The sequence below is a fragment of the Phalacrocorax carbo genome, chromosome 7 (assembly GCF_963921805.1).
Source record: "Phalacrocorax carbo chromosome 7, bPhaCar2.1, whole genome shotgun sequence".
Taxonomy (NCBI): Eukaryota; Metazoa; Chordata; class Aves; order Suliformes; family Phalacrocoracidae; genus Phalacrocorax; species Phalacrocorax carbo.
Window position 1 is genome coordinate 29,891,474 of NC_087519.1, and position 13,597 is coordinate 29,905,070.

Sequence of the window (13,597 nt, forward strand, 5' to 3'; positions counted from 1 at the left end):
TTGCCTCCTCTGAGACAAGAGGGTTGAACTGCAGGGTAATAGTCTCATCCCCTGGCTAGAAAAGGTCTGGTGCCTCAGTCCAGATTTTGCTGAGAGCTGCGGGTTTCTGGTCTTCGTGCCACTGCAGTTGGGGTACAGTGCAAACACCTTGCGCAAACAGACCCAGTTACACTGCCTGTCTCTTGTCCTCTTGCCATCCACCACTGTAAAGAGCCTGGCTCCATCTTCTCAGTGAGCTACCTCCTTGTAAGTAAAGGTCTGCTATTAGGGTCCCTGGCGCCTCCTGTTCTTGGGGAAGCAGGGCTGTGTGTGGCTGCAGGGAAGCAGGAACTGAGCTGAGCTTGTACCATGCCCACCCCATCACAATTTCTTAGCAGTGAATTTGCAAGCATATGGTGTTCAGTGGCTTTACAAACCAAAATGCTTTTCAAACAGTTTTAATACACACAGAGCTTTAAGTAGCCATTATTTAAGATCCCACAGAGGAGGCAAAGGAGGTGACTAGTCTGGAAATAGTTTCACGTAGTAGAAGACCAACATTTCCACACTTGTCTATATGTATATAAATGTGTGCATGTGGTGCTTAAATACCTGTAACTGCAGGACATGAAACTAAAGAAATACCTACTCACTCAAGGGTATAACTCAATTTATTAAATTTAAGTGATATTTGCTTCCAGGCAGATACACTTCTAGTAGTTTCCAGTTATCAAGTCTCTCTTAGACACTTCATGAGCTGCTTTTGATGCATTACCTTGACTTCTGCATTCACCCACTTCTGGAATTGAACAGTGCAGAGCTGAAGCACAAACCTTTCTGCTGCATCAGTTCAGTCTCAGTTGCTCAAGATTAAACATCCACATCACTGCGATGGGCTGCCTGTCTGCTTTGCTTGCTGTTAACCCCACCAACAGCTGCACTAGTACAATGCCACAGTAAATAATTAGCACAACACTTTGTGATGACAAATACCAAGGGTATTTCTGATTCCTTGTACTATTATGCCATGAGTTCTTGTGCATCTCTATGAGAAACAGAACATTTAGCATACTTGCTTCAGTGACTCAAGTTAGGTTCACCTTGTTTCCACAGACATCACATCCATACAACCCCAGCAGTTGTTCCTCCAGCTTACACAGGGTCGAATGCAGGCAAACCCGTAACGCCAACAATGGCATCAGCCCATTGCAAACCCTGTGGCTGAAAGCAAACTTTCATTCCTCGGGACTCCTGACCTGGCCTTCATCTGTGCCTTAACAAGGAAAAAGAAAGAAAACTCCAAACTTGGCTTAAACAGAGAAGAAATAAAACTGCCCTGTAAATACAGATTTAAGTCTCCAGCCTTTTTATTTATACAAGGATTCAAAGAACATATTTCAACTTTAGATAAACAGTGCAAGAGAGTTACAAGTACCTTGGTAACAGAAAGAAATAGATAACTGTCCGACTATGCCAATAAGTGAAATAATTCTTACTCCTGCAGATAGAAATGCATCTGTTTAAAGCAAAGGTGGACTTTAGATATTTTTGCTATACCTTAGCCCCTACCAAGCCCACCAGAAAACAACAGGCAGTTTGTCATTTGTAAATGATGAGTAGCTACGCTCTCAAAGCCTTTTGAGACCCTTGCCCTTAGTTAAAACACATGTTATGGCACAAAAGAGCAGGCTGAAAGACAGAGACATTTGGAAATCCACTATTTCTGGTTCTCCCCTTTCCAGGGACAGGGGTCTTCTCTACACCACCGCCCCCCACCCCTGCAGCCCTGTGAAGTACAAGGCCTTTTCAAACCAGAACACTGCAAATCACCATCTTGGTAACATCAAAGCAAATGTTCCTCCCCAGCCCCCCCCCGCTCCCCAGAGCTCCCTATCCACATAGCCAACCACGGCAGCTGCCAGCCCCCACCGTGGCTGCAGCCCTCAGCCCGTGACCACCATGGGGCCGAGGAGGTTTGTCACAACCTTTTCGAGCAGGTGGTAGCCCAGGAAATGTAATTTATAAGCACTGAAGGGTCCCAGGCTCTGAACCAGCCTGAGCGCAGGCTCGGGGCTTGTCTGGACCTGGGCTGACTTCAGCTTGTTGAGCCGTGCCAGTGGTTGTCTAGCCATTGGGTAACTAAGGTTTGCTTTAGTTTAGAGTGATACTGAGTAGATACCCTGGGGGGACTTGGCTGTTTTGGCTCCCCAGCACAAGGTGGTGTGGCCAAGTGCAGCCCCAGGCCATCAAATTGCAGCAGGTTGGAGAAACCACTTCGGGGCAACGAAGAGAACAGAAAAACTGAATAACTGGGAACTGGAAAAAAGCAGCTGCATAGGTGGACCACGTGAAAAGGTATACAAAATAAACCCAGCAGCCCCAGGGCCGAGCAGGGAGGAAGCATCAACACCCAACATCATGTGTCTCCCGGCAGAGAGGGGGAAGAGCCCCTGGCACTGCCCTTGCCCATCCCACAGACCTGAGGCTGACGATGCTGCTCTAACCCCCAGCTTGGCTCCAGGAGGACTGGAGCAGGTGCCCTTGGGGCCCAGAGGGACACTGAACTGTGAGCTCAACCCCAGCCAAAAGGGGAAGGCATCAGGAAGGGTTTCTCCTGCATAACAGTTTTTACTCTGTCCTTGAGGCCTTGCCTTATTAATTTGGACTATTGGGTTTATTATCATAACAGGACCAATAATTTGGGCTACTAAAATGTTAAAATAGTAACTGGACAATCAGTAAATCCTTGGCTTCCTATTTAAGGTGTGTTCCCCTGGGACCCGTAAGAAGCTTTTGAGGGTAATATGCTGACAGCAAACACTAACTGCACAGAAATGGAAACAACAAGAACTTCCCTTTCAATCTCCCATTCTGCAAAGCAAAACATTGACCTTGGCAGTCATGTGTTAAAATTCCAATTCAACCCAACTGTTTTTTGAAGAGGGTACAATGTTCTAATGCCACCCCCCATTTTTTTTCTGGCTTTGGATGTAAAGTTTCTGCAGGATTGGTTGTGGGATTTCTGTAATTGAAGGCTGAATTTATATTGGCAATTCTGGTAAAAAAGGAAGAAAAAAAGACAAGGACTCTTTAGAGCCATAAAAGCGAAATGTGGAACTTGCCATATAAGTAAATAAATCTATATAAAACCATGACTTGTATTTATCCACTCCTGGGTTTTGATGGGTCTAGTGGTGTTGCCTGTCCTTTAGCCTGTCCAGAACCTTGGCTTTCATTTCTGAAACCCTGCCAAATTAGATCAGAAGCCAGCGAGTACAAAGCAGGAAGGATACCAAGTCCGTAACATCAGTCACTGTGACTTGGAGTAGCCAAAGCTGGCCTGAAATCTCTGCCTAGTTTGATGAACCATGAGCGTCATTACCTGGCCCCAGGACAAGGTGGGCAGGAGCTGCTGCTGCCTCCCAGTGCCTGGTGGGACCCCTGCCCAAGGGAGGACGGGTGACAAGTTCCCTCCATGCCTGCCTGTGCCAGCTTTCAGCATTACCTTGCTCATGTTCTCGTTTTTCCCTTAAATTGCACATTCTAGAAACTGCTAATGTTAAAAATGTTTTTTTTTTTCCTTTTCTTAGAAAACAGCCAAACCCCAACCCCACAATGTTTGCTCAGCCTGAAGACACATCTCCTCTGGCAAGACAGAGGAGAAACACTCAAACATGCTGCGCAGACCAGCAAAGTAGGAGATAGATACACCTCTGCCCTCCCTCTTGCCCACAGTACAAACACATTTGAAACTCAAACCCAACCCCATATGAATGAAGCCCAACCCCTGGGCATGTTCTTAGCCCCAATGGTCACAGTGACTGTGTTGTACCTATAACATCCGCTAAACCTACATCTCCAGCCAAAGCTTGCCATACCTGTGAGGTACAGAAGCCCTCTGGAAGCCCCGAAGCACACAGCCCTACAAGCACAGACACTCCTACAGCTACATGAGGATATTTATATTTTTCACTGACCACCCCCAGTCTCAAAACCTGGCACCGAGTCCACCCCAGCAAGCATTTTGGGGTTAGGGCAGCTGCCCGTGTGACCCAGAGGCTGATGCGTGGTGGGATGGGGCAGCAGAGGGTGAGCCTGGCCCTTCCTTGATCCGAAATGGAGCTGCAGGTGGGTGTCTGACCTGCTGTCTCACCCCGTCCCTGCAGTGGTTAGAGAAGGTGCATGGGAGGATGGGGAAGGGATAGGGAAAGCAGGGATTCACTTAAAAACCTACAATGCAACAGGAACAAACACCAACATAAAAAAAAATCCTGAACAAAACATGTCCTGTCCCCACGTCCTCCCCAGTAGATGCTACCTTGAGTTAGTCTCCTGGGCAGGGACACTGCCCAGGCCTAATCGCTACCAGCCCCCCTGTGCCCTAAGGCAGCTGCCTGGTGTCACTCCCTCATGTGCCTGGTGTGAGCTCTCACACCAGTCACAATGATCCTGTTAGTAAAATGTCTCTGGTCTTTTTTAATACAAAAAAAAAAAGTGATTCCCATCCACGACTGGGGCCGGAGGAGGAGGAGGCAGCACAACTGCCTGTCAAGTGGAGAATCCCACTGTGCATATTTTCGTCTCTCTGTTACCTATGACGGTACTGCACTGCAGGTAGAAATTGGACCATTATTACTTGGGTAAAAAATGGCTTTCCAACTAGCATGCAAAGAAAAAATACCCCAAACCCTAACACTCATTCCCAGTCACTTAGATGTAGGAGACCTACATTTCAAATTGTCGTCAGCTACGAGCTCTAGTCAAGAAACCCACTTGTGACCTTTCCAAAGAAAAAGGGAGTTCTGCGTTTTTTGGGTCCAACAGCCACCGCCAAACTGTTTCAGTTCAACCCACCAAACCTGCTCACACTCCTACATACGCTGCTGGATGTGAAGGGCCACCTCTGCCTGCCTAGGAAGTACAGAGGAAAAACCCGAAAAAGCCCTGAAAGCAGCACTTGAGCAGCGCTGACGATCTCAGTCTCTCCACATTACGAAGTGGCGTTGGTCCTGGCACCGTCGTGCTTTTGGCAGCAGTATGATAAGCAGTGCTCTGGCCAGCGGCTGGGTAACATCAGGGCAATTGCATATTCCACTGGAGGCAGCAAAAGAGCTGCTCTTGGAGAGGTCGGCTGGGTTCCCCCTGGAGGCCTCTCTGCAAAGGCTTGTTTCAGCCCGGAGAGCCAGTTTGTGGCAATAACAAAAGTAAAACAATGAGGTACGGAAAGAAGGGCCCAGCATTGGGGAAGAGACCAAGAAAGAAGAAAACAGCTCGAGCACTGCCAGAAATAGCAAACAACTGAAACCTTTTTCTCCTCCCTCTTTTTTTTTTTTTTTCTGCCAAGGTGAATTAAATATGTCCTTTTGTTGGTTGGTTCGTTGGTTGGTTGGTTGGTTTTTGGCAAAGTGAAGCCCTCAGCTGCAGTCTCTTTCCTGGCTGTGCTAGTGAGTTACCGCCACAACTGCTGCGCGGCAATGAAAGCCACCGAAAGGAGGAGGAGGAAGGCAGAAGGCAAAGATCTGCTGCTGGCTGCATTGATGCCGTGTCCAGACTGCTTAGGAATAGCATGTGTTTCTGGCTGCCTGGTGCTAGGACTCTTAGAAAGTCTTTTGCCACAGACATCATCAGGACAGCTGTCACCACTCCCGGAGCCGCTCATGTCATCACCTGTGCAGAGACAAACATGGGGTGAGCCCTGACTGCCTTTCTTATGGCGGTCAACATCGCTGCCTTCCCCTGGCTGCAATCCCAGGGAGCTTGGTCACCAGCCCTGCCCCAGAACCTCCTCTTCTCTGCATCCCCCGCTATGGGATGCAAGCCCATACCTGATTTCCAGATGACTTTAGCCACCCACTGCTGCAGCAGCTGGAAACCTCCAGAGCAGGTGGGAACAGTGGCCCCATCAGCAGGGCTGAGCTGGGACTGGAGAGAGCACCTGAGGTTTCAGTAAATTGCTAAGAGCAGCACAGCCTCCAGCCACCCTGCAGCAAGTTGGCTGCACTTGAACAGACCCCCTGTGGCCCAAAGCCAAAAGCCAAGTTGACACAACCCCTCTCTGCCATCATGGCCCAGCTGCAGGGTCTGCACGGAGGCCCATGCAGGCTGCCAGGACCAACTGCTCAGATCCTCTTGCCTGCCGTGGACCTCTCTGGTTCTGCTAAACTTACTTGCGTCTTGGAAATCCACGTCATTCCCGATGTTAGCATTGCCCAGCCGGTTTGTCATGATCTTTAGCTGCATGATTTGCTGACGGATGGTCATATCTGGCTTGGTGATATCCACCTCCACCTCTGGGTTGTTAATCTGATTAGCCAAGCCGTCCCCCATCACTTCAGGCAGATAACTGCGAAGGAAGGCAACAGGTTTAGATGCCTCCCCCCAGCCAAGCTCACCTCTCCCCATTACAGGCACCAGTGATAATCCAGCCTCTTTGTACTCCAGAGAAACTGCAGTCAGTGGTGTTGGCTTGTCGGACAGCCTCCATATTTTGGTGTTTGCTATGAGGCAGCCAGCTCTGTGCATGGCTGAGCCATGCTGCCTTGGGCAGACCCCATCAGAGGAGTCTCACCCTGAGGCTACCTCAGCTTGCAGGAGGTGGCTGGTGGCCTTGCAGCATCACTGTCCCAGCATGGGGAGGGACTTCCTGCAGGAAAGACTGTGCATGGGGCTAAGGGGTTGCTCTCAGGATGGTGCTACCTGTGGAGCCACGGTGACACTTCTCTATGGAAAAGCTCTCTCCATATGGGAGGCTGAGGAGTACTTCATCCCTGCCCCAGTTAAACCCTGTGGGTACTGACATCCTGAGATGACTGAATGCCCCCAGCCCAGTACGACCAGCCAGGCCCCCAGGGAAGCTTCAGTTATCTGGGAGCTGTCAACCAGCAAACAGAGCTGCACTGCTCCCTTTGGCACTGCCCCTGGCCCATCTGCTCCTGCAGATCTGCAGCATTGTTGGCAATGACATGAAATATGGAAGAACTGAAGGTGCTGGCTCTGGGCTGGCAGAGACCATCACAGCAGGTCCAGGGAGAGGAGTGGAGAAAGGTGCATGTCCAGCAGCTGCCCATTTCTCCTCACAGCCAACCTTTAACCTTCAGCTGTGGGTGGGAGGTGTTTCTGCAGCTTTTTGATGTCACCCAGCTGCCTCCTCTAATGGGGGAACAGCATTTCAGATCAGGTATGGATAGAAAGACATGTATGCAATTCTCAGCAACAGTCTGGAGTTTGTGAGGTAAATCCAGCCCTTCTGTCTTCTGAATGCACGGGGAATTGCACAACTGCTTCATTAGTACAAAACTACACAGTTATTTCATGGTGAATGCATTTCAATGCTTAACCCTCCAACACACAGCAAAACGACAACAGGCTTGACATTCCCAGCTACCAGTTTTTCAGGGAACAGCATTTCTGTGGACAGAGACGGACCTTTTGGCTCAGTCTGAACAAGTGGGACTGGCTGAGATGATGTGTAAGTGCCTTTTGTCAAACCCTCTCTCTCTCACCCCAGAATGGTGCTATCCTGGCACTTTGACCCTCTCCATACCTGCCCTTGGTCATCCCGTTCCAACACTTGTCGTCCACTGCTGAGCTGGCCATTACTTTTTTGCTGCACAGACTGCTGGGCAGGGTGATCCAGTAAGTCTTGAGAGCTGTCAGATTCCCTTTGGCATCTAAAACCTGTAAACAAAGAGGATGCTCAGGGCCAGGAGAGCTCTGGAGTGTCCCAGGGCTGTGCAAAGAACACAAGAATTCTGTCGATTATTTTTGTTTTACCATCACAAAATCTGTTTTTTATGCAGACAGGGATGTGTCTCCAACCTTCCCCTGAAGACCAACTGTCAACCCATGAAACCAAGGCTGAAGGTTACATGCTAAGGACTGTTCTGGTACCATAAGATTAACCAGGAGAAGGTTATCTTCTGGGCCATGAGGGCAATGCTGAGAAGCAGCCTTGCTGGGAATCAGCAGGGGTCTGCCAGGGTGGGACAGGTAAGCACGTGTGAGTGAAGCCTCTGAAATGTGGGACCTTGGCAGGTCCCACAGCTCACTGTCCACAGAATCCAAAATCTCCATGGAGGTGGACCTCTGGCCTCAGTATCCAGGCTGGACTGCCTGAGGCTCAATGACACGGATGGCAAGGAGCCTTTTCTGATAAGTTTGGCACCAGATCCCTGAGAAATTGGTTATCAGCAACCTAGACCCTGACCCTGTGCTGTGGCAAGATCAGATCTGCTTAGGTCATGCCAGCACTCGCCGAACTGATCTTCTTCAGGCTCGCCAGCAAAGGTGATTCAGCAGCCTGCGGGGTGGTCTGCCCTGACCCGCAGGACCCAGTGCTGTGCCGGCCGGGCTCCCAGGGGAGGCAGCGCACCAGCACGCCTGCCCTGGCACGCCAGTGGGGAGGGAGCTTTGGAGGCAAACTCACCAGCATCTCCAGTGCTTGTGCAGAGGATTTTGCTTCCAACACGACCTTCCCCCGCCTTTTCTTGTCCTCGGTGCTGGAGCCTTTTGTGCTGATTTTGGGATTTCCACAGCCTTGGAAAACCTGAAAAACAAACCAAACTCTCTATCCCATGTTTTGATACTATTTCTTCAATTAATTAGCACTCCACAGTTTTTGTTTTCTTCTTGAGTATGTTTATCTCTCCTACCTGCAAGATCTCAGAGATTCTGGCTTAAGTTTCTGGTCAGGTTACTCTTGTGCCAGGATGTTTCAGCGTACTGTAACTGGTTTTGGTTACCGTTATCAAGCAAAATGTTCAGCACTAACACGAAGTTAGCACGTGGTTTTGGATGAGTCACCAATGTTGATATTAAATTATTTCTAGCAATCTTACCTGTTCAAATGATTGAAAAATAAAATTCTGGAAAGAACAAGATGGGAGTTGCTCACACTCGTTACACTAGTGGTGCGGGCTTCAAAACTGCAGAGCATGTGAACTTCATTGACAGACAACAGACCAAGGTAGGACTACCCCAATGACTCTTGCAATCAGCTCCTACGCTTAGCAAATAAATGCCCCCTCCAACCAGGGGAGTGCAAAGACAGTAGATGTGTCACATCTGTCAGGCTGGATGTTTCAGGGGCAAACGAGGAAGCCAGACTGATTTATCTCCTAACTTCAGGTACTCCCCATCATCCTAACTACCTGCCCAGGCATGCTTTGTAGCCAGAGAGCAAAAGCACTTTGAAGGTACAAATCCTCAGACTTTGCCTCTAGGAGAAGACAAAGGGTGCCCTGGAAGTGCCTGTTTCTCCCAGTCTCTACATGACCAGTCCAGACAACACCACCTCTGCTGCAGACAGCCAGTGCTCAGGCAACTGAGCCTCACTGTGGCTGGTGGAAGGAATGCTTGGACAGCCAGATTTAATGAAGCGTCAAAGGTCACTCAGAGGGCCTTTGCACTGTCAGTTTGATTCAGGAACACCAGCGTTTACAAAGAAAGCCAGCTGATTTGAAAAGATGGCACCAAGCTTGTTGTGGTTACCAGGGTGCTGTCAGAAGCTATTGATAAATTTGACTTTGCATGGTGCTCCCTTAAAGCAGAGAAATCAGGACCTCAGACAGGAGAACTGCTGATGCAGCTTGTGACAGCTGCTGAATGCTTTTGCTAGTGGATTCGGACAGTCATCAGCAAAGTCCTAATCCAGACAAGTGTCTAGATTTGGTAACAGTGGGTCTCATTGGTGTGTCTGAGGGACATTCAGCCTGGAAAGCCCCCTCCTGAGGTCCACTGTCCTGCTGATCAGATGGATCTAACGCCTATGGCAGTTCAGCACCAAGCCAATTTGTTCATCTGTCTCCTTTGCTCTGTGCAAAAAGCCACACCTTGAAAACTAAACATAGAGCATTTTCAACTTGGTTCTACCACAATAAAACCAATTTAGTTTCACTGTTGTATCTTTCTAATTGGCCTATTACTGTTGTTAGCAAGAGACAACTCTTTCAGGAGGTAAAAGCCCTGGAAGGTCTCCAGGACAGTGGCTCTTATAGCGGCTCCAGCACAGCATGCTATCAAGGCAATCCTCTTGCCAGCCCAAGGGCTTTAGGTGAGCAATGCCCATTACTGATGGAGAGAACACATGTCCTGCAGACTGAGGCGATCAATAGCCTCCTGCATAATGACAGCAAATAGATATTTGCAGCCTTTGATAGCTCCTGCTGCCTGAAATCCATCAGAGAACCGCAGGGAGCAAGGGGGAGTGTGAGGAAGCAGGGACAGTGCTCCGTGGTGCAGTGAACACAGAGCTCATTACCAGAAGTGGTTCTTTCCAGTTTTTCCCAGGAGAACCCATGATTGAGGGTGTCACTGAGTTCAAGGGCCACTTCTGGCTCTTCTCACAAATGTCAGACAGTGGCTTGGCTCTAGGCTGGTAATGTTTGAAGCCCTCAGCTGCAGCCTGAGCCTGCTACCCTCAGCCCTGAGAGAGAAGACTCCCAGGACTGGCCTGGGCCAGTCCTGAGCTTGTCTGATAATGATATCCTTTAGCTGATTCTTTGCCATGCTCAAACCCAGAGCTTAGAGCTGCAGCAATCTGCAGCTCCTGACCTCTGCTACCAGTGCCACCAGCAGAGACTGCCACATTCACCTGGTCACCAGATCATACTGAGAAGCTTATCAAACATGTTTGGTTGCTCCAGTTGAACACCAGTTAGACTACTCCTTTTCATTTTACCAGATATACTATATGCCCCTTGGAAACATGTTTCTTTGCAGATGATGCCATGTTTTCCCACATCATGGGCTTGGTTTTATGTGGACAACCTCAGTCCCACCTGACAGGGGAAGAAAGAACATGGCCTTTCATGTCAGAAAAGAAACCTAAATGAGTACTTGGATGCGTGCTGCTGTTAGTGCTTTGACGTGTGCCAGTGAATTCCTGCTTGGCTAAGCAATACTTTTGGCCCTTCCCTTCTCCAAGACCCTGTTAGGACCTGCCCCGCTCCTTTCATCTGCATCTCTGCCCTAACTGTGGGATAGCTGCAGGACTTGAGGAATACCTGGGTTTTTATTCCCAAAGCTTCTCTTACTTGCAGCTACAGAGGTGATTGTGGTTAAGTGGAAAAATATACTAAAAATAGAAGACCAATAGAGGAGAGCTTCATGATATACATTTTGGAAGACAGGTGAGCATCAGGAGAGCCTGTTTTACATCTCCAGATGGACTGCCAGATTGCAACACTGTCCCACAGATACAACCTGATAGCGCAGTGTTTCCACTGTAGAACATCACCCCAAGGCAGGTTAAAGCAGCTGCCTTCTCTCACTAGGGACTGTGCACTTTCTGTAAATGTCTCAGCTCAGCCAAAATACGTCAATACTCTTCAGACACAGGCGCACCTGACAGCAAATGGCACCGTGCCTCCCACAGTCACCGTGTATGCAGTCCCACCTTGTGTGTCTGTACCTAAAGGAAGCTGGCTGGATGTGGCAGGGAGGAATATCTGGAAACACCTGAGAAGGTTTTTGCCTGTGTAAGATGGGTGGCTTCCTATCATTAAGAGTGGGCATCTGATCTCCTTCATCCTTCATCTCCTTTAGTTCAGCTGAATAATGAGCACAAAAAACATTTGGTCCTGGCAACTACCCATGGTGTATCCTCAGCCAGGCCAAGGTACATGCTCTTACCTTGGCTGTTATTGAATCTTTGTTTTCTTGCAAGTTAGAAATAGCTTCAGCGATCCTCATGTGAATAGTCCCTATTACAGTGTCTACGTTGTACGGTCCATCAATCCGATCAGCCACTATGACCAGGGAATCTAGTAAAACAAGACAGAGACATCTCTCATCAGACTCTGTACAAAACAAGTTAAAGATCATGCTCATGCCACGTGGGATAAGCTGTTGGCCCCTTGGCAGGCTGGTGGGGAGACATCTCTCAATTTTCACTACTGCCCAAGTACATGCTTATTTTCCTCTGGCATGGGGCAGGTGTCCCTTCACAGAACACAGGTAAAGCCACGCTCAGTGACAGAGGAACAGAGGTCACCTCCTGCAAATGGTAAATGAAACACAAAGTGACCAACATTTCCTGGGGTGCTACAGAAAGGAAAAATGGAAAATTGGTGCTGAAATATTAAGTAATGCATAGCAATATGTGGACCTAACCCTCCTAACTCACTGTGTATTTTCAGCAAAGCACTGCAGCCAGCAGAAGGTTGGAGGACTGGGATCAGCAAAGTGCCAAAGGTACTCAACATGGGCAATAGCTTCTGTGGCAGTGAATGAATGAGAAAAGGAGTAATTCTTCCACTGTAACCTCTGGAAGGACAACACATGACCAGCCAGGGAAATATCAGGCTCTGAAGGCAGAGGATCACACCAAAATGTCCACAACTAAATTGGTAAACACGACAAGGAGTGACTGAGGTGTGTTTCTTGCTCTCAGCTCCTCTTATCTTGGAAAACTCTGCTGTCCCAATGCTCCTGCCTAGCCTGGAAGCTCCTGCCTTTATGGCTGCTTTGAGACCATGCTTGGCTTACAAAAAAATTACCAACCTTTGCCTACCTCTGAAGATGTTTCTCAGCACTCTAGTTGGGTCTGAAGCAAAGGCAGCTTATATGCTCACAGGGCTCGAGGCACTGGGGAATGCCACTGCAGAGGAAGGCTGACATTCTTGGTGTCCAGCGAGATTTAGATAGCACCTCAGAGCAGGGCTAAAACTAGGTATGGACATCTAAAAAGGGATCTTAACCACCTCTGACTTTGCCCGTCAAAAATTTTAATTCTGAAAGTCACTGCTTAGCTGCTGCTGCCTCAGTTTCCTATTATTTGTGCTTTAGTAGGCTGGAGGCCAAGTCATGCATAAGCTTCATCAGCATTTAGGGACTTGGCATTCAGTTACGTGTGACCTCAGATGGCTCCAGTGTGGCCTGTGTCCCTCAGGGCACACCAAAAACCTCCTGGCAGGGCAAGGGATCTGCCAGCGTGCTGGGGTGGCCCGTGCTCATCTGGAACAGAAAGTGCTGCATGTTCCTGTGGCCTCGCCACATGGAAGAAAACAAGTGTGATGGCTTCATGTTGGTTCTTCTTCTCAACACAAAGAGGGTCAAAACCCAGGGTCTACGATGGAGATCTGTACCATTCGTAAATGGAGTTACTCGTTAGGATTGACTAATTCTTCTGTCCTAAATCCTGATACCATCAGCCTGGCAGGAGACTGTCACAGCAGACAGCGTGATGTTGCAGAAAAGCTTATTCAGCATGAGCTGGTAGTGCCGAAGTTATTGATGAGCAATGAAACCACCAGGTGAGTTATACCCAGCAGTTCAACAGAGTATCAGTGAAACATGTCCTTCAGCCTGCACCATCCCACAGCGTGTACGTGTTGCTTGTGATACTGCTTTAAAGGACCGATGCTTATCTTTGAGACACACAGCATATTTCCTTCGGGCAGGAGTCTAGCCAGCTGGGGCACAACCAGGGACTTCCACCATTTCAAACCTGCTAGGAAAGTGTTCTGTCCCTTGCCTGGGCAAGCCAGCAGGACTTGGCAGAAAGACCCCAAATGACTTCCATGAGGTCTAGGTGAGGTTTGTGCAGAAACACTAGATCCACAGTGGAGGTAGTATGTTAATAACAGGCCTGATCCTGAGCCTACTGTTGTCAGTTTAA

The 13,597-nt window shown here is 48.8% G+C and overlaps 1 protein-coding gene across 1 annotated transcript in view; it reads right to left on the minus strand.

Annotated features, from left to right (window-relative positions):
- Nucleotides 1-1,322: 1,322 nt before the first annotated feature.
- The window catches only part of GPC1 (glypican 1), a 224,487-nt gene continuing 212,212 nt past the window's right edge, over nt 1,323-13,597 (minus strand). The window contains exons 5-9 of the mRNA XM_064457300.1: nt 11,611-11,741; nt 8,405-8,524; nt 7,523-7,656; nt 6,147-6,322; nt 1,323-5,646 (exon numbers count right to left, since the gene is read on the minus strand). Of these exons, the coding sequence (XP_064313370.1) occupies nt 5,429-5,646; nt 6,147-6,322; nt 7,523-7,656; nt 8,405-8,524; nt 11,611-11,741 (779 nt within the window). The 3' untranslated portion in view covers nt 1,323-5,428. The remainder of the gene's footprint in view (nt 5,647-6,146; nt 6,323-7,522; nt 7,657-8,404; nt 8,525-11,610; nt 11,742-13,597) is intronic.